We start from the raw sequence: 26,647 nt of genomic DNA, 5'->3' as shown, positions 1-26,647 counted from the left end.
ACGGGCAAACTGAGTGAGAAGCACAAATTCTGAAACATGTGAAAGGAAGAATCTATAATTATTATTAACTGATCAGACTGTGAATATACACACATGTTCTAAAAATTTCAACAACCACCCCCTAAGATAGGCAAACCTGGTATTACAATATCCTTATTTTTAGAGGTGAAGCACCAAAGATTTAGATGAACTCTCCTCATCATTCAGTTAGCGAAGTAAGAATTAAAGATAGATGGCTCATCTAAATACTGGACTCTTTTTATTTGGCTTGATTACTTATCCTGTTCACTAAATATTGCTCTCGATCACCTTTCTGCTATCTAAATAGCAAAGTTATATGCCTCAAAGATCAAAGCTCTGAAATTTTTTAGAATATCTTAAGACACTTAAATTTGTTGCAAACTCTAAAAATATTTGAATATTTTACAGAAGAATATGAATATACAAGTGACTAATAAGTACATGAAAAGAAGCTCAACATTGTAAGTCATCAGGGATATGTAAATTAAAATCAAAATGAGATGCTACTACATAACTATTCGAATTTTTAAAAATAATAATAAAATGTAAAAACACCATATGTTGGTGAGCATGTGGAAACTGTCATTCTCAAATAACACAAATTATGTAGAATGCAATAGCCACACTAAATAACAATTTTGGTAGTTTCTTATAAAGTTAAGCATACATTTACCATATGACCAGTCACCCACTTCTGAGTATTAACCAAGGAAAATGGAAGTATATGTATCAACAAAGAAATGTTCATAGCTTTATTAGCAATTCCCCAAAACTGGAACAATCCAAATATTCATAAGCAGGCCAACAGAGAAACAAATTGTGGTACATTCATACAATGAAACACTACTCACCAATATAAGAGGGGAAAAATACTTTTGATAGACACAACAGGAAAAGGTCTCAAAATCATTATAATGAATGAAAGAAGTCCAACCCCCCCCCAAAAAAATCCACGCTATATGATGTCATTTACATAAAATTCTAGAAAACAAAACTAATCCACAGTGACAAAAAGCAGATAAATGGTTGCTTGAGGATGAGGATTTAGAAAGGATGAATTACAAAGGGAGACGACAAAACGTTAGGGTGATGGAAGAAATCATAATCTTGACTACGGTGATGGTTTCAAAGTTTTATTAAACATATGTCAAAATTGATCAAACTATGCACTTTTAATTTTTTTTTTTTTTTTTTTGGAAATGGAGTCTTGCTCTGTTACCCAGGTTGAAATACAGTGGTGTGATCTTGGCTCAATGCAGCCTACACCTACTGGGTTCAACTGACTCTATTGCCTCAGACTCCTGAGTGGCTAGGATTACAGGCATGTGCCACCACATCCAGCTAATTTTTGTATTTTGAGTAAAGATGGGGTTTCACCATATTGGCCAGGCTGGTCTCGAACTCCCGACCTCAAGTGATGTGTTCCCCTTGGCACCCTAAAGTGCTGGGATCATAGGTGTGAGCCACCACGCCTGGCACAAACTGTGCACTTTAAATATGAGTAGTGCATTATACTTACAATATCACAATAAAGTTACAAAAAATTGTATCTCAAAAAAATTGTTGCAAACTTACAGAAATACTCAAAGGAATTTTAGAAATGTTATTACTATTACAGACGTGCTCATTCTCCATTAAACTGGCCGGGCATGGTGGCTCATGCCTATAATTCCAGCACGTTGGGAGGCCAAGTCAGGTGGATCACGAGGTCAAGAGATCGAGACCATCCTGGCCTACATAGTGAAACCCCGTCTCTACTAAAAATACAAAAATCAGCTGGGTGTGGTGGTGTGTGCCTGCAATCCCAGCTACTTGGGAGGCTGAGGCAGGAGAATCGCTTTAACCCAGGAGACCGAGGCTGCAGTGAGCCGAGATCACGCCACTGCATTCCAGCCTAGCGACACAGTGAGATTCCATCTCAAAAAAAAAAAAAAAAACACAACTGGAAACAACGTAAATAATAAAGTATCAGGAAGTGAATAAATTATAGAATATTATTATAATGGAGTACTGTGTAGTCATTAGGAATAATGAAAAAAAAACATTTCATAGCATTCAAAGATGTTCAGTTTATATATTTTTTTTGAACTTAGAAAAATTTATATATTTGTTTTTAAAAGTAAGCCAAACACCTTACATATTTATCTATATGTTGAAAGCTTTATCCAAGAATATGCAAAATGTCATCAAATGGTTATATAACTGTGTGATGGGAACAATCTGTTCCTAATTTTTCAAAAATATATATATATTACTTGCATAAGGCAAAATAGGTCATCTTAATTAGTGATGTGGAAATTTACTGTACAAGAAGATAAATAAATTGTTAAATAGTAACAGGAAATAAACCTTGTGTGGTTCTAGATACGATAAATTTTAGAACTATTTCACATTACTGTACTGAATCAGTGCAATTAGGCAAACGTGACAAATATCAGAGCTGCCTTAAATCTATCACTTATTTCAGTACAAACAACTCTCTAAATAATCTTTCTTATTCCTAACACCTAACACGGAATGAGTAAATATCTGTTTATGACAACCGAAAGAACTAAACACATCCTTGGGAATTTTACTGTAATCAACCATCCTTTTTATTATTACTCTTAACACATGCAAACAAGAGGAAATGCTCTGTACTAATTGTTTAAATATTTTGGAAATCATGAAATCCTTTGGAAACTGGAAACTATGAAACCTCTCCCCTAAAAATACACCTGATTTTTTAAGATTACCCTTATTTCTTGATTTAACTACTTTCAGTCTAAAAAGAAGCTACAAAATTAAAGACTTCTGAAGACACAGATTACATTTCTTGCCCTTTTTTTTTTTGAGACAGAGTTCTGCTCTTGTTGCCCAGGCTGGAGTGCAGTGGCGCAATCTTGGCTCACTACAACCTCTGCCTCCCAAGTACAAGCAATTCTCCTGTCTCGGCCTCTGGAATAGCTGGGACTACAGGCATGCATCACCACACTCGGCTAATTTTTGTATTTTTAGTAGAGGCGGTGTTTCATCATATTGGCCAGGATGGTCTCCAATCCTGACCTTGTGATCCGCCCACCTGGGCCTCCCAAAGTTCTGAAATTACAGGTGTGAGCCACTTCAACCAGCCTAAGAATTTCATTATTTAAACAACAATAAAAAAGCAAAAGCAGAACTCCCACTGATAAGATATTCCTAACCTATTCAACCAAACAGAAGCACTTAAAAAGATTATATATTTACCTGCCCCAAACTTTCACACACAGAGCCCAACTTGTTGATATTACCATATGTATAATTTAAAGATACTATATGTGAAAATTAAGAACGATTCATGAAGTGTTTCTAAACATACTCACAGAAAGATAGCTGTTTACCTCCACATCATCAGTAATGGTTTGGCGCTCTCCTTTATAGTTAATTTTCCGAAATCTTCTTCGAGATTGTCTAGCAGGAATTTCTCTTTGTAAAATACTATCTTCATTATCTTTGGCATTCTCTACCTGAAACACATGTTCATATTTCCGATTAAATATCAAAATTTTATGTATTACTGACAGTCTGTGGAGTCTTAACAGGCTCATAAGGAAGCTTCATTTACTTCTTACAAGAAACTGCCTCAAGAAAACAGTCTGAGATTAAAGGTGATGTTATCATAAAGATCTGGAGACCACAGTTTCCTTCCAGGAAACAGTCTCTCTCGTGCACATAAACATACATCCTCTAGGTAAAGTCATTTACCAGAAATGAAGGCTGGTAACTACACCTATGCATTCAATAATTACAACTTCAGAGTTCCTCTTACTACAAACTGCCTAATTGTGTACATATTGTACTTAGCAAACAATCATGGTTATGGTTTGAGCTAATTGTTAAAAAATAAAACAAGAAAATGTTATGCAATATTCTTTAATTTTTTTTTTAATTGAGACAGAGTTTCGCTCTTGTTACCCAGGCTGGAATGCAATGGCGCGATCTCGGCTCACCACGACCTCCGCCTCCTGGGTTCAGGCAATTCTCCTGCCTCAGCCTCCTGAGTAGCTGAGATTACAGGCATGCGCCACCATGCCCAGCTAATTTTTTGTATTTTTAGTAGAGACGGGGTTTCACCATGTTGACCAGGATGATATCGATCTCTTGACCTCGTGATCCACCCGCCTCGGCCTCCCAAAGTGCTGGGATTACAGGTGTGAGCCACCGCGTCCGGCCAATATTCTTTAATTTTTATCTTAATGCATGACAATAGCCACAAGTAAGGCTGGCATCTTTTAAGTAGGAAAATAAAATGCAAAATTAACATTTGTTAGGAGTTTAAAATGGGTCAGCATGCATATATATTAAGCACTTAGTTCACACAGCAGCCCTGTAAGCAAGTAGTACTACCTCTACTTTCTTCCGGCAAAAATAAATCTGAAGTTATTAGTGACATTCCAGTCTCACAACAGTGATACTTATTAAAGGTGAGTTGGCAACCTGGGCAACATAGCAAGATCCAATTTCTACAAGGGGAAAAAAATTAGCCAGTCATGGTGGTGTTCACCTGTAGTACCAGCTACTTAGGAGGCTGAGGTGGGAAGATGGATTGAACCCAGGAATTCAAAGCTGCTGTGAGCTATGACTGCACAACTGCACTCCAGCCTGGGCGACAGGACAAAAGTTCTGTCTCAAAAAAAATAAAAAATAATTTTTTTAAAGGTGAGTAGGAATATAGACCTATCTCTCTCAACAGCTTATGCCACTGACACAAGACTGTACTGCCTGTCCAATCACAGACTATGCCATAATTTTTTAAATGACTATTTTTATAAAGGTATATTGATATGCTCTAAAATCTACCTTTATAACTAAGCTCACATCTAACAAATAACCAATGGTGGTTTCAGTTTTCCCCTATAATTACTCTTTCTGCTAATGTCAGAGCTCTTGTTATTACCAAAAATTTCCTAGGCACCCACCCAAGCACAGTGGTGGCCCCTTATCTAAGGGGGATACATTCTAAGATCCCCATTAAATGCCTGAAACTGCAGATGGTACCAAATCCTATATATGCCACATATTTTTCAATATTTATATATCTATGATAAAGTTTAATTTATAAATTAGGCACAGTAAGAGATTAATAATAAAATACAATAATAACAACAATATACCGTAATAAAAATTAAGTGGAGGATGCAGTGGTGAGTGTCTGCAAGTCCTTGCTATCAGGGAAGCTGGGGCAAGAGGATCACTTTAGCCCAGGAGTTAATGTCTAACCTGGGCAACACAGAGACCCTGTCTCTTAAAAAAAAAAAAAAGGTAATATGAATATGGTATCTCTTTTTAACTTTTAAGTTTAGGGGTACAAGTGCAGGTTTATTATATAGGTAAACTTGTGTCATGGGATTTGTTATACAGATACTTCAGCACTCAGGTATTAATCCTAGTACCTATTAGTTATTTTTCCTGATCCTTTCCCTCCTCCCACCTCCACCCTCCCAAAGGCCCCTGTGTGTGTTGTTCCCCTCTATGTGTCCATGTGTTCTCATCATTTAGCTCCTCTCTCTTTCAAAAGTACCACAGTACTGAAAACATGGAAAGTGAAACTGTGGATATGGGGGTGTGAGACACTGTATCTTATCAACATTCTCAGTACTCCTGCTTGTCTTCCAAATCTTAGGTTCGGTTCTCTCTCAGATTGCCAATTCTTCATAAATCCCTCTCATAATGCTCTTTCATTCCCATTACCACCACTCCTTTATTCAAGTCTTAATAACCTCAATCCCAGACTACAGCAATAGGTGATCCTGCTGCTTTAGGCATGTTCCTCTCCAATTCTATCATGCACGGTCAGACCAATCACCCAGATAATCACCATTACTTAGGTCTGCTGTTCAAATTGCCACAATGGACCTCTAATGTTTACATCAAATAATTGATATTCAAAGGCATTATAAACTCCATCCCCAAAATACTTTTATCATCTTATCTTATATGTACAATCCTGGAAAAGCTGCTCCCTTACTTGCTTTTCAACAAAAATTTTCATGAGATATGCAAAATTTCTTAACGATTTCTCAGAAAGAGCTGATGTCTAATGTGTTCTGTTCAGCGTGAGTTCAGGAATAAGTAGCAGCCAACTCAGTGTGACTATTCATGTGCCCCTATAAATAACTTACACTCTGTCAAGTAACTTAATTCTTTAATTTGTGTTATCATACCCATTCTTCCTTCATATGCTATCATTAAGACACTACCTATCACAACTGCCATCTCTTCCATAATCACAAGAGACATTCCTCTTCTCAGACCTCGACTGGCTTATTGTGTATACACACCTAGACTTCTCATAAATGGGACATGTTCTCTACTGCCTTCGCACCTTTACATATGCAGCTGTCACTTTTGCCTAAAAGCCCATTCCCTCTTTGCCAACATATTGGTCTCCTACCTACATCTGAGGACCTAGTTCAACCAATCTCTCCTCCACTCCAGAAAAGTATTATTACTCTTTTTATAGCAGCAAGCATATCAACATCACTAATAAGATGACGAGCTCTCTAAGGTAGGAACTGTCTTATGTAATATATTCATCTTTGTTCACCTGATATTCAAGATATCTGCCAAAATGGGTGTTTAATTAAATTTTACCTTTTGCCTCAAATACATTTGGCCCTTGGAATTACGTATAAAGTCCTCAAAAGGTATGCACAAGGCCGTATACCAGAAACTAACTTACCTCATTTAAGGCTCACAATAACCTTATTACATAGCTACTTTTCCTATTTTAACAGATGGTACAGATTCTCATAAAAGTTAATTCACAGGCCGGGTGTGGTGGCTCATGCCTGTAATCCCGGTATTTTGGGAGGCCAAGGCAGGTGGATTACAAGGTCAGGAGTTCAAGACTAGCCTGGTCAAGATGGTGAAACCCTGTCTCTACTAAAAACTACAATAATTAGCCAGGCATGGTGGCAACTGCCTATAATCCCAGTTACTCCGGATGCTAAGGCAGAAAAATTGCTTACACCTGGGCAGCAGAGGTTGCAGTGAGCCAAGATCGCGTCACTGCACTCCAGCCAGGGCAACACAGTGAGACTCCATCTCAAAAAAAAAAAAGAAAGAAAAGAAAAAAGTTAATTCACACCAGCAGGTGAATCAGGACTCAAAACCCAAGTGTGACTAAAAAGTCCAACTTCATATTGCCCTATCCCAAAAGATAAAACAAATTAACTACTTTCGGCAAAAGTCCAATATTGTAAGATTCTTAGATCTTTTAATACCTACCATTTACTGAGCAATGCAGAAATTTAAACTACAAACGCTTTACAGAGTAAAAATGGAAGGAAAAGGCTTTCTACATTTCAAAATCTTGGGGAAAGTATCAACTTCCAAGAAAAACCTAATCATGACTTTTATTTCATGAATAAAAAGAATTAAATGCCCTTAACAAGGTTCCCACTAAAAATAACAGAATTGTGGTATTTAAAACATTAAAGCCTGCATTAAAAACAATATAAGATTTAAAAAAAAAAAACAAAAAACCACAAACAGAACGAAATGCACCAAAGGGTACAGAATCCAAAGGCCAAGAATGATGTAAAACCAAGAATACTTGAACTTGGGAAACCAATAAAGTCCCTGATCTACCAGGCGGTTTCTGTTAAACTCTAAAGAAAAGACTTTTCACTCTGATGTTTCTAGGGAGTGAGAGAGACAAGAGATGAAACAAGAGACTCTACCAAATTTGAGGAAGCTAATAGAAACGTACTCATAAAGCTCATGCCAAACAGCTACACCCTTGTTACAAGGGTAAGCAAGGCATAAGCAGAAGGGAACAGGAAGAAAACTTGTTTGGCACTGGGAGAAGGGGTAGAGGGGAAGCAACTAAACAAGAATTACCTTCCCCTGAGAATTCAAAACCACAAGCCATCCCTCAGGCAGATCTGTAGTTTGAATTCATAATACCTCAAGCATGCAAGTAAACTGAAAGACATTCAGCACTATTAATATGCAATAACAGAAACAACAAATACAAATGCAACTTTTTTTTTTTTTTTTTTTTTTGAGAAGGAGTTTCACTCCTGTCACCCAGGCTGGAGTGCAATGGTGCAATCTCGGCTCACTATACCTCTGTCTCCTGGGTTCAAGCTATTCTCCCGCCTCAGCCTCCAAAGTAGCTGGGATTACAGGTATGCACCACCACGCCCAGCTATTTTTTGTATTTTTAGTAGAGATGGGGTTTCATCATGTTGGCCAGGCTGATCTCGAACTCCTGACCTCAGGTAATTCACCCTCCCTGACCTCCCAAAGTGCTTGCTGGGATTACAGCTGTGCGTGAGCCACCACGCCCTGCCAACAAAAATGCAACTTTAACACAAACATTAAAGTATTGTCGTACCTAAAGTTCTAAGACAGATGAACTCACAGACAAACACACACACACACAAAAAAACACCCCAACTACATCAAAATCATGTGAGGATGTAAGACATAATTAAAAATAATGAGCCCACCCAAAAAGCAGAATTACACTTGAAAACACTCCAATATACCAAAAATATTAGATAATAGAAAGACATAATTTTAAAACTTTTCAACAAAAAAAAAAAAACTTGAAAATGAGCCAGAGATGACAAACAGCAGCCTAGCAGGTGAGGCCTGACCAGGACAAGAAAGCCCTAAGTGCCCTCCTCCCCACTGCCAGGCTAGCAAGCAATAAGGAACAACCAATAGCAATCTACATTTGGAGGAGAGATGAGACCTTGCTTAAGCACAAGAGAACAGAGAAATCCTAAAACTGAGTGGAGCAGGAACACTCAGAAAAATCTTCCAGCAAACTCAAGGACAATGTAACACTAAATAAATTTGAAACCACTGTTGCACTGAAGGTAACCATAACAGCAAGAGAATCCAAACCAAGCTCAACTCCAGTAGAAGCATGTTCATCTCTAGGCCTAAAAGCTACAGCCCTATATGCAATGCCTAGCATTAAATCCAAAATTATAACTCACATAAAAAAGGAAAGGTAAAACAAAACAAAACAAAACCTGCCAAGAGACAAAGCAATCAACACAGCAGTCTACAGAAATTAGAGTGGATCCAGATTCTAGAACTACTAGACAGAGAATTTCAATCAACTATTAATATGTTATATGTTCACTGAAAAAGGTATAAACACACATCGATGGAGAATTTCAGCAGACAAAATTAAAATATAAAAGTAAAATGAAAATGTTAGAAACAGAAGACATAGTAATAGAGATGAAGAATGTCTTTGACAAGCTCATCAGGAGACTCAACAAAACTGAGTTAAGATAAATGAAATTAAACACAGGACAATAAAATTACCAAAGATAAAGAGGAAATGAGTTAAAAAAAAAAGAAAAAGAAAAATGAAGGAAGTGAATGGCATATTAAGATGCAACTAAAAAGGGAGTTCGTAAACTGGGAAGATGAATCCACAAGATTTATTCAACAAACAGCACAAAGTCATCATCAAGAGGTGAAAAATAAGAAAGCTTAGAATAGAGGACAGATTAAAAAAAAAGTTCAAGAAGGTGATATAGAACAAGACAATATTCAAGGAAAAACAAAAGAATTTTTGATACCTAAAGCAGTCCAACAAATCCAAAGCAGGATAATTGGAAACTACAACACCAAATTAGAGAAAATATAAACAGAAGACTTTTAATGAAGCCAGAGAGAGAAAAAGAGATCAGGAAGGCAATTAATGTCTGACTCCTCAAAAAACAACAAATGTTAAAAAAAAAAAAAAAAGAATGCATTGATTGTTAATAAAAAATAGTTCTAAAATTGTGTTAATGGCAAAACAATCCTCTAAGAATGAAGAAAAATAATTTTTCAGACAAAAAAGAAATTAAAATACCTGAGATACTTAACACCAGAAGATCTTCAGAAAAGAATTTTTAATGGATATACTTTAAACATAACTCAAGTGTTCCCATTAGAATGGTCTCATATACAAGAAAGAATTAAAAGCAAAAAATATTAAATACATGGTTAAATAGGAACAAATAATCACTACATAAAAGAGTAAGGCAAAATTTTTGGAATACATAAAGTTAAAATATTGAACAATAGGAATTACATTTGGATACTAGCATTAAACTCATTAAGTTTAGCTACTTATTGGCCTCAGGTGTTTTTAAGTAGATTTTTTTTTTCTATTTTGAGACAGAATCTCCCTCTGTTGGCCAGGCTGGAGTGCAGTGGCACAAACTCGGCTCACTGCAACCTCTGCCTCCCAGGTTCAAGTGATTCTCCTGCCTCAGCCTCTCGAGTAGCTGGGAGTACAGGCACATACCACACCTGGCTAATTTTTTACATCTTCAGTACAGATGGGGTTCCACCATGTTGGCCAGGCTTGTCTCGAACTCCTGATCTCAGGTGATCTGCGCACCTCAGCCTCCCAAAGTGCTGGGATTACAGACGTGAGCCACTGTGCCCAGCCTAAGTACAAATTTAAAAACAGTCAGAATTCAGCACTAAAAGAAGAGCCCAAACACCATTTCTAAGAGAGTATGGTGGGGAGGAGCGGAAGGAAAAAAAAAAAAACTTAAAGGAGGGCAAAAACAACAAGAGGAGAAAAAGCTAGAACAAACACAAAGCACATAATGTGGTGAAAGTAAATTCAAACCTATCAGCAATCACAATGAATACAAATAGAAGAGACTTTCCAGGTAAAAATCTCACTTCAAATATAGAAAAAGAAGAAACAGACTCCAAGTATTAAGGTTCACAGAATCCTGATACTTTTGAGAGAAGCCCAATAATTTTAAATATTTCTCTGCTTACTGGAGAAGGAAATCGCAATCTGTTTCTTGATGTCCACACCTGCTATAAATCATTAACTTAATGAAGGTTTGTTATCCTTTTAGTGGGGAAACAGTACCTACTCAATATCATCATAATCTGAGCTGTATAACCACTAGGAATGGCTTAACTACTTGGATGCCACTGCTTCTAAGCTTCTGGAATGGACAACCCTAGGAAACACATTTTTTCTTAAGGTGGAATAATCTGGTAAATACTTTAAAGAGGAAAAAACAATCGTGTTGATGCTGACATTTCCTATTGACATTTTAGACTGGAGTTTTTCTTAACATCTTTAATTTTATACAACTCTTATGCTAAAATAAAAATCTTGATTATAATGACATTTATTTATGCATTAATTATATTAACTATAATTATAAATTGTAATTATTCCAATTAAATGTATAATAGAACTTTTCATAATATACACATAAAAATTACCTATACATACATACTTGCTTTACATTAATAATATCAACATTACCACTAAATCCTAGTTATATTATCTTGGATACTAATATTTATATATGTATATAGGTTTATGTATATGTATTATGTTAAATTAATTACAATTAGTTACATATAATGTGCATCCATATTACACACATACACAGCCATGTGTCACTTAATGATAAAGGTATGTTCTGAGAAATTAGCTGTTAGGCAATTTTGTCCTTGTGTGACGATCACAGAGTATACTTACACATAGACAGTATTGCCTACTACATATCTGGGCAATACAGTATGGCCTATTGCTCCTAGGCTACCAAACTGTAAAACATATTACTGAACACTGTAGGTAATTTTAACACAATGTAAAGTATTTTTGTATCAAAACATAGAAAAAGTTCAGTACAACCACACTATTATAATTTTATGGAACCACTGTCATACATGTGGTCTGTCACTACCAAAACACTGCTATGCAGTGCATGACTGTACAAAAAACTGTAAGAAGACCACTAGTAGGCTGGGCTCAGTGGCTCGCACCTGTAATCCAGCACTTTGGAAGGCTATAAGGTGGGTGGATTATTTGATGTCAGGAGTTTGAGGCTGACCTGACCAACATGGTGAAACCCCATCTCTACAAAAAATACAAAAATTAGCTGGGAGTGGTGGCGTGTGCATGTAATCTTAGCTACTTGGGAGGCTGAGGCAGGATAATCACTTGAACCTGGGAGGCAGAGGTTGCAGTGAGCCGAGTTCATGCCACCACACTCCAGCCTGGGCAACAGAGCAAGACTGTCTAAAAAGAGAAAGAAAAAAGACCACTAGTAACACCAACAATGAGACAACTGGCTCTTTCTGTGCTTGGGGACATATTACCTTAGGAATGTACAAGTAAAATACTGTCTCTTAAAGTCACCAGAAATAATAATTCTTGGTGCAATTATACCAGAATTTTACATATATTAAAATCATTTATTTTTGGGGGGAAAGAGTAAAGTTTTCTCCTTTTGAATTGTTTGTAGAACATTAAAAGATTTACATGGCTCCCCTAAAATTGCTCTTCTCAGGTGTCTTCTAGTTCTTCTTGCTTTTTTATTCTTTTAAATGGCACAAAAAGCAAAACACAAAATAAACACTATACCTGATGGTATATTTCACTGTGATTTCATTAAATTCATAATGTAAACTAAGAAAAAGTAATATTCTTATGATGCTAACTCCATACCTAAGAACACTGTATCGCCTTTTAGTTCAAGTTTAATTTTTTATTTCAGGGGGCATTTAAAAACATTGTTTCTGCACATTTGTTAAGCTTAATCTTAAGTGTTTTGTTTGTCAGTTTTATAGATGGAATCTATGTTGCCCAGGCTGGAGTGCAGTGTCTATTCACAGATGGGAATAGTTGAGACTGCAGGCATGTGTCACAACACCCAGCTTAAGTATTTTTCATACAGTTTTTATAAATGTATTCTTCTTCCCTTACCTGACATATATGTTACAGATCAATTTCTTTATCACTATTTAAAAATATGCTGGAATTAGGATGGGGATTGCACTAAATTTTAGACAAAGTTTGAGATAATTTTTATCTTAAAAATATTGGCTGGGCACAGTGGCTCACGCCTGTAATCTCAGCACTTTGGGAGGCCAAGGTGGGTGGATCAAAGGGTCAGGAGTTCAAGACTAGCCTGGCCAACATGGTGATACCCCATCTCTACTAAACTACAAAAAGTTATCTGTGCGTGGTGGTACACACCTATAGTCCCAGGTACTCAAGAGGCTGAGGCAGGGGAATCGCTGGAAACTAGGAGGCAGAGGTTGCAGTGAGCTGCGATCCTGCCACTGAACTCCAGCCTAGTGACAGAGCAAGATTCCATCACAAATATAAATATATATGTCTCAACTGATTTAAAGAAGATCTAAAAACAACTTTTTATGGTTTTCTGTGTGAAGGTCTCTTACAACCTTTTTTACATTTAATCTGATGTGTACAGATGGTTTTGATGCTTATAAATTTCCATTTTCTACCTGCTTGTAAGTAGAAGTATAACTGATTTTTGTGTATGAACATGTATCCAATGACCTTGCTGAAATATTTCAAAAGTTCACGTTTAGGTAATTTGGGATTTTCTACATACAAATCATTTTCTACATGACAAATCATGTCATCTGTAAATCATAGTTCTATATTTTTTTTCAATCTCTTTTTTCCCTTGCCTAAATGCATTTCCTAGCCAATAGTTTTGGTATGGTGAGCTTTCCCCATATATTCCCCAAATGTTGGGAGAAAGTTTTCAGTGTTTACTATAGGGTTTCTGCAGGTAACAATTAGGTTTAGAAAGTTTCATTCTCTTCCTAGCTTGTTAAAAGCTTTTAAAATCATCAATAAGTTTTGATTAGAGCTTTTTCTGCATCTATAGAAATTATTACCTAATTTTTTCTCTAATTATATCTATGTAGTGAATATATTTTCACACATATTTTCAAATGCTAATCAATTTGCAAATCTGGAAATAAATTCAATTTAGTCATGTTGCTTTATTCTCTATATATATCAGTGGGATTCGACTACCTAAAATATTAAGATTTTTACATCTATTTTCATTTAAAAATACTAACCTATAATATTGCTTTTGTAAAATGCCCTTGTTAGGCTTTGTTATAAAAGTTAAACTAGGCTATTTCCTGTTAGATGCTAAGTATTATTTCTTCTGTAAATATTTGGAAAAATTTACCAGTGAAGCCATGAGTCTGATTTTCTAAATGAAAAGGTCTATAAATTACAGATTCACTTTCTTTTCAAGATACTGGCTTGTGCAGATCCTCTGTTTTTATGTGTATGTGATTTGTGTTTTTCAAGGAATCTGACTATCTAAAACTTCAAACTTACTTGCTTTAAGCGTTCCATAATGCCATCTCCCTTATTAGCATTTTTAAAATGTTTGCTGGATCGTAGTAGTGTATCCTTTCTCATTCCTGATACTTGACTGTATGACATGTTTTGTTTTCTGATCATCTTTGACAGGGGTTAATAAATTTTTCTAGTCTTTACTGAGAATCAACTTTGTCCTTTGTCAATCCTCAATATTCTAAGTTTGCTTTTATGCCTCTGATATTTATTTATTTTATTTACTTATTTTGAGACGGAGTCTCACTCTGTCGCCCAGACTGGAGTGCAGTGGCATAATCATGGCTCACTGCAACCTCCGCCTCCTGGGTTCAAGCGATTCTCCTGCCTCAGCCTCCTGAGTAGCTAGGATTATAGGCGCACGCCACCATGCTCAGCTAATTTTTGTATTTTTAGTACAGATGGGGTTTCACCATGCTAGTCAGGCTAATCTTGAACTCCTAACCTTGTGATCCGACTGCCTCGGCCTCCCAAAGTGCTGGGATTACAGACGTGAGCCACCGTGCCTGGCCCAGTATTTATTCTTATATTGATCTTTATTACTTCTTGGTTTGTGATTTCTACTCATAAGCTGCTCTTTAATTTCCTGATATGGATACTTAACTCACTGTCAGCCTTTCCTCTTACAGCATTAGGGTTTTTATTTCATAACAAGAAAGGCTTAAAATGAATTCTACACATTTTAATATGTCACATTTATTCATTCAAAATATTTTCTAATTTTCTAAGTAATTCTTCTTTTGCAAGCGATTTAGAACATACGTCTGAATTTTTAAGTATTTTGTTTTAGCTGTGTTTTTATAATTGGTTTTTAAATTAATTTCATGGTGGTCAGAAACTATAAAATTTTAAATCCTGAAAACTTGAGACTTGCTTTATGTCTCAGCATATGGTCAAGTTAAAAAACCATTCCGGCCGCAGTGGCTCACTCCTGTAATCCCAGACCTCAGACTGACATGGGCAGATCACGAGGTCAAGAGATCAAGACCATCATGGCCAACATACTGAAACCCCATCTCTACTGAAAATACAAAAATTAGCTGGGCATGGTGGTACACACCTGTAGTCCCAGCAACTCGGGAGGCTGAGGTAGGAGAACTACTTGAACCCTGGAGGCAGAGGTTGCAGTGAGCTGAGATCAAGCCACTGCACGCCAGCATGGTGACAGAGTGGGACTTTGTCTCAAAAACAGAAAAAAAGAAAAAGAAACATTCCATGTGCACTTGAAAAGTAGGCATATTCTGTTGTTGACAAGTGTAGTATTCCCTGTACGTCTCTTAGGTAAAACGTGTACATGATGAGGTTCAAATCCTCAATATTCTTACTGATTCCTGGTGCGTGTTTTGTCAGCTACTTTAGAGGTATATTAAAATCTCCTGGCCAGGAACATCAGCTCACATCTGTAATCCTGGCACTTTGGGAGGCCAAGGCAAGACGATTACTCGAGGTCAGGAGTTCGAAACCAGCCCGGCCAACATGGTGAAACCCTGTCTCTACTAAAAATACAAAAATTAGCCAGGTGTGGTGGGGCACATCTGTAATCCCAGCTACTTGGGAGGCTGAGACAGGAGAATCACTTAAACCCGGGAGGCAGAGGTTGCAGTGAGCTGAGATCTTGCCCTTGCACTTGAGCTTAGATGACTGAGCAAAGCTTCATCACACACACACAAAAAATAAAAATAAAAATCTCCCACTGTGATTATGTGTTTGTTTAGTTCTCATTTTACTAAGGACAATTTTTGTTTTATATATTTTCAAGGCGTGTAAAGCTTCAGTACTGTTTAACCTTGATACAATTAACCTTTTATCAGTATACACCATTCTTACATTAAATAATGCTTCTACCTAAAAGTATACTTTGGGCTAGGCATGGTGCCTCACACCTGTAAGTCCAACACTTGGGGAGATGGAGTTGGAAGGACTGCTCCAGACCAAGAGTTCGAGATGAGCCTGTGAAACATAGCAAGACTGTCTCTACAACAACAACAACAACAAAAAAATTAGCTGGGTATAGTGGCGTGCACCTGTAGTACCAGCTACTCGAGAGGCTTAGGCAAGCGGCTCGCTTGAGCCCGGGAGTTCAAGACTGCAGTGAGCTATCACACCACCACAGTCCACTCTGGGCAAGACTGTTTCTTTGAAGAAAAAAAAAAGTTAAAACAAGGAGATTACTTTATAATGTGTCAGATTAAGATGACTAACTTATCAGGTAATCAAGAATGTGTTAAGTAACAGACATTTCCAATCACCAGTGGAGTTATTCAAATTTGTAAAAATAGACAAAACCATTTGATATACCTTGACCAGGCATTTTTAACAATTCTGAAAAATTTCACCTATTTTGGATTGTTTTCTCCTATAACTCATAAAGCATTTAAGACTATACCAATCATCAATAAATTTAATTAAATTTTTGGAATTTAAAAATTAGCAGACATAAATATATGTACTTGATGTGGCTTTTAAAAATACTTGTTTTTCTGAAACACTGAAGAATAAATTGGCGATATAATGCTTCTTAATGCCAAAATATGTCAACATATATCTGTTAACAACAAGAATTTTGTCTTACAGAACCACAGTATGGTTATCAAACTCAGGGAACTTGATATTATCCAATCTGCAGTCTATATTTGGATTTCATCAATTGCTCCAACAATGTCACTTCTAGCTATGTCTATGATTTCTCCTCTTCTTCCTCATATGAAAATATTACATAATGTACAATAAGCACTAAAACAGGATGTATATACCACTCAAGTAAAAGCAGTAATCTTCTGCATATATTATGAGAAATAAAAAATACATGAACTGTAAAGTGAGAAAATCAATACTGCCTGGGGAGTTTTCTTGCCATGTTCCTCAATACATACATTTAAAAGAAAGAATTCTGAGGCTCTAATAGGAATCCCATATACTCAGTACTTAAAGAAAATAAATATGAATCAATACATACTCCATCCTTGAACAAACTTGAATTCAAAAAACGTTCACTGAATACATACTATGCAGGCAGCAATCTGCAATACTGTGGGAGATACAAGTGGAATAAGACATAATATTTGCCCTGTAGGAGTTTAAAATCCAGTTGTTCACATAAAATTAGGGATAGTGAGTTCATGGTTATATAGATGATCCAGTTGAAGATGATCTTCAAATAGAAAACAAACTATTTGAAGATATCAATCTGACTACAGCACCACAAAATGCAAAAGCAGCTTAGTTTTGAGCCCTTACGTTAAAATGCTTCATTAAGAACTCAATTTCTCTTCTCAACAAATATAATCAGATGACATGATCATCTACATGAGATCTTAGTAGGACAATGAGTCCATTCAGCATATGCCATTTTCTAGTAAGTTCGTCTTAGAACAAGGTAAAAGGGAGCTGTGTTCTTGATTCTTCTAATATTTAAAACAAAACAAAAAACTATCCAAACAAAAACCATATTCTAAAGTTACATTAACTACTTTGCTCTTCTAAGAAAAAATAAAGAATTATTCCTTAAAAACACCCTTAAATAAAACTTTATCTTAAACAATTTAAAAGTGAAAATACTAAGACCATTTCTTACTTGGATCTAATTGCATGTCTTTTTACTTTTCTCTACTTCATTCGCTCTAGTCTAGGACACAGACTATAGAATTCAAAGCTTATTGAAAAGGAAAAATTGAATGAGAAAGTAAATTGAGTAAGAATGGAGAAATCACTTGAGGCTGAGCCCAGTGGCTCCTGCCTGTAATCTCAGCACTTTGGGAGCCCAAGGTAGGTGGATCACCTAAGGTCAGGAGTTGGAGACCAGCCTAGCCAACACAGTGAAACCCTCTCCCTAATTAAAAAAAAAAGAAATACAAAAATTAGCTGGGTGTGGTGGCAGGTGCCCATAATCCCAGCTACTCAGGAGGCTGAGGCAGGAGAACTGCTTGAAACCGGGAGGTGGAGGTTGCAGTAAGCTGAAATTGCACCACTGCACTCCAGCCTGGGCAACAGGACCGAAACTCCATCACCAAAAAAAAAAAAAAAAAAACACTTGAAAAATCATGGCCCCCTTTTAAAAGCTTTTAATTTTCTGGTACAAGGGTAAAAAAATGCCAAATGCGCAACATGTTATATATAAGTGTATCATGTTTGACACTTCTTGAGGATCAAAAGAAGTCTCAATAAACAGAAACAGATAAACTTGATAGATAGTACTGATGCTACTTGATAAAACCTCTAAAAGGTCATAGTAATAAAACCTCCTTAAGTGTTAAAAGCCTACTACATGTAAAGTTAAAACTGAAGCATATCAAAAACAATTCAGCATTCTTTAAAGCTCTTACCACAATCATTTCTGAAGGCTCTAATACAAGACAATCACATCCTCTTTTTCCTCCAAACTGCTTACCAAAACTATAAAAACAGAAAAACAATTTCTTTAGCAAAGGTTATAAATAAAATATACCAATATAGGAAAAAAAACAACAAAAAAACCTGAGATGTTAGCCAAGAAATTCTGATCTTGTCACTTATATTAAGATTTTCTAAAAAAGAAAAAACAAAGAAACAAGAAACCTTTTTTTAACTGTCCAGATATAACAGATTTCAATAGTGTATGAAAATTCTTTAAACTTCTGCCTTTAGTCCCTAAAATTAGTTATAAAAGATACCTGTTTAATCTTAAATTTTTAACATGTCAATATGTGTTGAGCAAAGAAAAAAAGAAACCTAATAAAAACCTAATAACAGTGATAACACAATTAGCCCATGTTTTATAAAAGTAAGTTATTATAATCTTTTGGGAGCACTATTAAGACAACCGATATTAAAAATAAAAAAACCTTTAAAAATATTCACACTTGGCCGGGTGCGGTGGCTCACGCCTATAAGCCCAGCACTTTGGGAGGCCAAGGCGGGTGGATCACGAGGTCAAGAGATCGAGACCATTGTGGTCAACAAGGTGAAACCCCATCTCTACTAGAAATACAAAAAATTAGCTGGGCATGGTGGTGCGCACCTGTAGTCCCAGCTACTCAGGAGGCTGAGGTTGCAGTGAGCCGAGATCGCGCCATTGCACTCTAGCCTGGGTAACAAGAGCGAAACTCCATCTCAAAAAAAAAAAATTCACTCTTGAGTAGTCTCTTGGTATCCAACTTGGATTGATTCCAGAACCCCCAAAGATACAAAAATCTACCAATGCTCAAGTGTCTAACATAACATGGTATAGTATTTGTATATAACCTATGTACATCCATATGCTTTAAATCATCTTGAGATTTTTAATATACTTAATGCAGAGAAAGTGCTACATAAATAGTTGTTATACTTTGTTGTTTAGGAAATAACCACATGTAAAACACATTTATATATGCTTAGTAGAGATGCAACCATCCATTTTTTTTTTTTCCAGGATCAGCAATTGCTTGAAATAACGGATGTGAAACCCACAAACATGAAGTACCAATTATACATAAAGATATGTATTTAGACACAAAGATGACTTCTTAAAACAAAGGGCTGGAGTCATAGCTCTTTGGAAAAAAAACTAAAGCTGGATCAATACTAAAAATGTATTTTTATATTCTTGGTCTGAGAATGACTTCTCAGCATAACAAAAAAGAAAGCAACCACAGAGAAAAAGGTAAGTTTTCATTTTGAAAGATAATCTGAATTTTTTAAATGGAGAATAAAAAAAAACCCTGTTAAATACACCAAGACACAAATGACTTACATATGAAATATGCATAGTGCACTTAAAATAATGGTACAGCAACCAAAAATATCATATTTGAAAGTTTAGTGCAGTATCAGTGAGCAAAGAAAATATATAAATAGTACTCCAAAATAATTAAAGGAGGAAAAAAATTAATCATTCAAGCAAAAGATAAAATACCAAAAAATCTAATAAATATATAAGTCATTTATAAAGAAAATTATACAACCTTATTGATGGACTAGAAACAAGGCTTAAAGTAACACAGCACATACCTTAATAGGAAGGCTCAATATTTTAAAATGTCAATTTCCCAAAGTATAAGGTTCTGTACAAACAATAGTTAATAAAGTTCTAATCAAAATCCAAACAAAATAACTTTTGAACATAGCCAAAATATTATTCATGTTTTTTTTATTTTCTTTTCCTTTTTTTTTTTTTTGAGACAGCATCTCACTCTGTGATCACCCAGGCTGCAGTACAGCGGTGCAATCACAGCTCACTTTGGCCTCAATGTCCCTGAGCTCGGGTGATCTTCTCTTATCAACCTTGAGTAGCTGGGGCTACAGGCATGCACTACCAGGCCCGGCTAATTCTTTAAATTTTTTTTTGTAGAGACAGGGGTTTTGTCATGTTGCCTACACTGGTCTTGAATTCCTGGGATCAACCAATCCACCCATGCTGGCCTCCCAATGTCCTAGGATTATAAGAGTCAGCCACTGCACCAGGCCTCACTTGTTTTTTCTTAAGAAGATCTTTATCTTTTGCTTCCTGAAATTCTTATATCACCTAATACATTTAAAAAAGGAAATCTGGGAGAAAACGATCCAAGATGGCCGATCGCTAACATCCGGGGATTGCAGTTCTCAGGGAAGGCGCCGAGAACTAGAGGACGCCACACTTTCAGACAAAGTCTGGTCGCTCACGGAGCAGAAGATCCCCCAGTGGTGGAAACACACGAGTCGCCAGCACGACTCTCGTGGTCGGCGCAGCGGTTCAGCCAGCACCTCGACGCTCGGCGCAGAGTAAACAGGACCGGTTCCCCTTCTGACCGAGGTTTGGAGCCCTGGGAAGGCAGAGTCGCCTACTACGGAAACAAGAAGGAAGCCCGACAGGAGAATCCTGGGCAGAAAAGCACCATCAATTTTAACGCCGCTGCTCTGGCCCTGGGAACTAACAACTTGGACGTCCACTCAAGAGACCTAATCTGAAAGTTGGTAATTTCAAAGACAACAGGAGGATAAATTTACAATGACGGGAAGAAACCAGCATAAAAAAGCTGAGAATACTCAAAGTCAGAACGCCTCTCCCTCTAAAGATGATCACAGTTCCACATCAACAATGGAACAAGGCTTGATGGAGAACAAGCGCCTCCTGATGACAGAATCACTCTTCAAGGAATGGATAATAACAAACTTCGGTGAGTTAAAAGAACATGTTGTAGCCCAACGTAAAGAAACTAGGAACTTTGAAAAAAGGTTTGATGAAATCCTATTGAGAATAGACAACTTAGAGAGGAGTATGAGTGAATTAATGGAACTGAAGAATACAATACAGGAACTCCGAGAAGTATGCACAGGTTTAAACACTCGAATTGTTCAAGCAGAAGGAGGGATATCAGAGGTCAAAGTCCAACTTAATGAAATAAAACGTGAAGAAAAGATTAGAGAAAAAAGGATAAAAAGGAATGAGCAAAGTCTCCAAGAAATGTGGGACTATGTGAAAAGACCAAATTTACGTTTGATAGGTGTACCTGAATGCGAGGGAGAGAATGAATCCAAGCTGGAAAATACCCTTCAGGATATTATTCAGGAAAATTTTCCTAAACTAGCAAAGCAGGTCAACATTCAACCCCAGGTAATACAGAGAACACCACAAAGATATTCCTCAAGAAGAGCAACCCCAAGGCACATAATCGTTAGATTCACCAGGGTTGAAACAAAGGAGAGGATACTAAGGGCAGCCAGAGAGAAAGGTCAGATTACCCACAAAGGCAAGCCTATCAGACTTACAGCAGATCTCTCGGCAGAAACTCTACAGGCCAGAAGAGAGTGGGGGCCAATATTCAACATCCTCAAAGAACAGAACCTTCAGCCCAGAATTTCATATCCAGCCAAACTAAGCTTCACAACTGAAGGAAAAATAAAATCTTTTATGAACAAGCAAGAACTCAGAGATTTTATTACCACCAGGCCTGCTTTACAAGAGCTTCTGAAAGAAGCATTACACACAGAAAGAAACAACCAGTATTAGCCTTTCTAGAAATACACCAAAAAGTAAAGAGCACCAACATAAAGAAGAATTTACACCAACAAATGGATAAAACAGCCAGTCAACATCAAATGGCAGTAACCCTAAATTTAAATTGACTGAATTACCAATCAAAAGACACAGCCAAAACCCAACAGCATGTTACATCCAGACCTGTTTCACATGCAAGGATACACAAAGACTCAAAACAAAGGGATGGAGAAAGATTTACCAACCAAACGGAGAGCAAAAATACATAATAAATAAATAAAAAGCAGGAGTTGCGATTCTTGTATCGGATAAAATAGATTTTAAAGCAACAAAGATATAGTGGTAAAAGCATCAATGCAACAACAAGAGCTAACGATCCTAACACCCAGATAGGAGACTTAGATTCAATGAGACAGAAAATTAATAAGGATATCAAGGACTCGAACTCAGATCCAGAACAAGTAAACTTAATAAATATTTATAGAGCTCTCCACTTCAAATACACAAAATATACATTCTTGTCAATACCACAGCACAGCTACCCATTAGTTTAAATGAAACATTGATTGGCCATTATTAATACCCAATTTTTTTCAAAATAAAGCAATATTTCCATTTACTCTCCCTCTTTCTCTTCCTCTTTCTTCCTCTCCTTTACTTATTATTTTTTTTTCTTTCCTTCTCTCAAAAAAAAAAAGAAATCAACTTGTAAACCTCTAGATCCAGGTCGGCAATGTCTCTTTCATTGCTTGATTTCCTTTCTTCCCTTCCCTCCCTCCCTCCCCGCTTCCTCCCTTCCTTCCTGCCTTCCTCCCCCCCACAAAAAAAAAAAAAAAGGAAATCTGTAAAAATTTGCTTTCATGGAAGATGGACTAACAGGGACTGGATTTACTCTCCCACCTGAGGACAAAAACAGAAATGAAGACAAAATATATAAAACAACAATTTCAAGACACTGAAAAGAAGGCAGGACAGGGCTGTAATTCCTGAGAGAGAAAACAAAAAAAACCAAGATGATTTCTGCAATATGCCATTTTACCACCTACAGGCAAGTTCTAGGCTGCAATGCAAGAATAGAGAAGCCCAACAAGCCTGAAAATTTTGCTGAATTGAAAAGAGTTTTAGGATGTGGATGACAGGGGAAGATGCTTAGAATCTGCAATGCAGTGTTCCTGAAAAGATGGAGCAGCAAAGAGCAAGGGACAGAGAGAACAAGACTGTGCACAAGAATATGCATGAGCATATGTGTGCATATATGCCTTGGAGAAAGGTCCTCCTGATTCTCTGAGTGAGTACTCTGGAGATGTGTGAACAAACCTAAGAGTCACAGTGGAAAGATGACATAATACATGGGGCACTGGGTAGGGTCCTCAAAAATGTATTTCCTTAGTAACATAATAAAATAGTACTAAAGTGTTGTACTTGCACATATAAATTTAAAAGATAAACCTCAAAACAATCAAATAGATTCCAGTTAGCTAGACTGTATGTTAGAACAAAATCCAATACCACCTAAAAAGATGTACAAGTTAGAACCCAGTGACATAAAATTCACAATGACATCAATAAAGAAAGAAACAACAACAACAACAAAAACCAGGCACCCAAAGAAACAGGAAAATATAACCCATAATAAAGAGAAAAAACAATCAATAAAAATAGACCAAGAACTATCATAATAAGTATGGAAATCAACAGACAACAATATTATAACAGCTATTTCTATGTATGTTTCATAATGTTCAAGAAAGCAAAGATAAATATAAACACAACAGAGAGTAAAACAGGATATAAAAAAGATCTAATGCAATATTCTATCAATTCACATACACAGACATGTAAGTCTGTTTGTTCCATTTATCAGTAATGTTAAAATTGGTGAGTAGCTTCAGACGGTGTCAACTTGATCCACAGTTTATAAAGTTTTTCCCCTTAATTTTTCATTATAAGTTTTAGCATTTTTTTATAAGTATGTAGATTGAAAGTGTTATTAGGGCTATTAAAATATGTATTTGTTTTGATCATTCCTTCTGAATTTATTAGCTAGGGGGGCACTAATATAAAGAAAAACTCTTAATTATTTGAGTTCCTGAATTACTGTTTATATAGTGAATTCACTGTATATAAAGTAAAACTTATAAAAAAGCTTCAGAAATATATATTAATTCATCATGATTGAAGAATACAAACTCAATACCCAAAAATCAATTACTTTATTGTATATTCGCAACAATCAGAAATTTAAAAAATCATTTAACTGCATTAAAAATAGAAAAATGATGATTTATCAAAATACATACAAGACTTCTACAAAGCTACAAATTTAAAAACTGAAACACTGCTGAGAAAAATTGAAGAAGACCTGATTAAAAAGAGATACATCTTGTTTATGGATAAAAATGGCAATTCTCTCAAATGTGTTCTACAGATTCAATACAATCACAATAAAAATCCCAGAGAGTCGTCTTGGAAGACTGACATAATGACCCTAAAATTTACATGGAAATGTAAAGAGCCTAAAATAGTTAAAACAACTTTGGAAAATAAGAACAAAGTTGAAATATTTATTGTATCAGACTTTGACATACTATTAAAGCTAGAGTACTCAAGATAATGTGGTATTTAATCAAGTTACAGATCAATAAAACAGAATAGAGAACAAAAGGAGACCCATACATACATGTTCAACTGATTTTTTTGCAAAGGTACCAAAGGAATTCAATGGGAAAAGATAATCTTTCCTATAAATGGAGAACAACAACAAGAAACAAAGGCAGAGGGGGTGAAGTTCTTAATATAACACCATAAACAAAAACTAATTACAAGTGGATGAGAGCCAGGCATAATGGTTCACACCTGTAATCCCAGCACTTTGGGAGGCAGAGGCTGGCAGATAGCTTGAGCTCAGGGAGTTTGAGACCAGCCTGGCCAACATGGCAAAACCTCATTTCTACAAAAAAAAATACAAAAATTAGACAGGTATGATAGCACACCCCTGTTGTCCCAGTTATTCAGGAGACTGAGGCAGGAGGATCACTTGGGCATGGGAGGTCCAGGCTGCAGAGAGTCATGAGCATGCCACTGCACTCCAGCCTGGGTGATAGAATGAGACTGTCTCAAAACAGGGAAGAAAAAAAAAAAGAATCAGGAATATAAATTTAAAAATTAAAACGAAAATAGAGTAACAATAAAATTTTTATACATGCCCTATATCAGAAAGTTCCCTTCTGTATGTCTAGTTTGCTCAAATACTTTATTCCAAATGAGTTTCAGATTTTTCTCAGATGTATTTTTTTCTATATTTATTGTAAGATTCATGTGGTTTTTACCTATTATTTTATTAATACAGTATACTGGATTAATTGACTTACAAATGCCAAACCAATCTTCCATTCCTGGGATAATCCCAACTTGGTCATGATATAAAATACTTTAAAAATATACACCAGGATTGTGTTTCCTGTCATTTTGTTAACAATTTCTGCATGTATATTCATGAGGAAGAATAATCTGGAATTTTCTTTTCTTGAGATCTTTGGCTAGTACTAGTAGCAGTAGTACTGGACCCACAGAAATGAGCTGAAAGCATTTTCTCTACCCTTACCCTATACGAACTCTTTTGGAATATATGTAATTATGCTGCTTATGTTTGAAAACATTCAGCAGTAAAGTTATCTGGGCCTAGACTTCTCTTTGCACTCAAATTTTCTATTTCTTTTTTGAGACTTTTTTGTAATGTCTGTCTTTGCAAGATTTGCCCAATTTATTGACATGAAGTTGTTCACAAAATTTCTTTGAATGACAAGTGTGGTGACTCACACTTATAATCCCAGCACATTGGAAGGCTGAGGTAGGTGCATCACCTGATGTCAGGAGTTGGAGACCAGCATGGCCAACATGGTGAAACCACGTCTCTACCTATGAAAATTAGCTTGGCATAGTGGTGTGCACCTGTAATGTCAGGTACTTGGGAGGTTGAGGCAGAAGAATCGCTTGAACCTGGGAGGCATAGTTTGCAGTGAGCCAAAATCATGTCATTGCACTCCAGCCTGGGTGACAAGAGCAAAACTTTGTCTCAAAAAAAAAAAATCCTTTTTAAAATTTAAATTTCATTAGGATGGTAATGTCCCCTCTTTTACGCCTGATTTTGGAAATGTATAATCTTTCTTTTTTTATGGTTACTCTGACTCAAAGTTTATCAACTTTTGTTAACCTTTTGAAAGAACCAACTTTTTGTTTCATTGATGTTTCTCTATTACTTTTGTGAGTTTCAATTTCACTGATGTCCTCTTGAACCTTCCTTCTGCTTGCTTTTGAGTATACTCTGTTCTTTCCATTCTTAAGATGAAAACTCAAGGTAACTGAATCAAGATCATTCTTTTCTCAAAAGTATTATCTAAATTTCCCTGTAAGGACTGCTTTAGTTGTATCCCATAAATTTTTATGTGTGTTCACTTCCATTTAGTTCAAAATCTTTTCTAATTTCTCTTGTGAAGTCTTCCTTGGTTTATTGTTCACTTACAAATTTGTTATCT

General features: G+C 36.2%; 1 protein-coding gene across 45 annotated transcripts in view; it reads right to left on the bottom strand.

Moving 5' to 3' along the window:
- RAPGEF6 (Rap guanine nucleotide exchange factor 6) overlaps nucleotides 1-26,647 on the bottom strand; it is a 240,722-nt gene that overhangs the window by 136,490 nt on the left and 77,585 nt on the right. For 32 of the 45 annotated variants that reach the window (XM_035290921.3, XM_035290932.3, XM_035290926.3 and 29 more), the window contains 2 exons: nucleotides 18,502-18,571; nucleotides 3,363-3,506 (listed from right to left, as the gene is read on the bottom strand). In XM_035290921.3, coding sequence (XP_035146812.1) covers nucleotides 3,363-3,506; nucleotides 18,502-18,571 — 214 coding nt within the window. The remainder of the gene's footprint in view (nucleotides 1-3,362; nucleotides 3,507-18,501; nucleotides 18,572-26,647) is intronic. The other 13 variants (XM_035290923.3, XM_078364881.1, XM_078364882.1 and 10 more) reach the window with 3 other exon arrangements.

Source organism: Callithrix jacchus, chromosome 2 (genome assembly GCF_049354715.1).
Source record: "Callithrix jacchus isolate 240 chromosome 2, calJac240_pri, whole genome shotgun sequence".
NCBI lineage: Eukaryota > Metazoa > Chordata > Mammalia > Primates > Cebidae > Callithrix > Callithrix jacchus.
The sequence above is the reverse complement of the archived record's forward strand: the minus strand, read 5'-3'. Positions and strand labels throughout refer to the sequence as shown.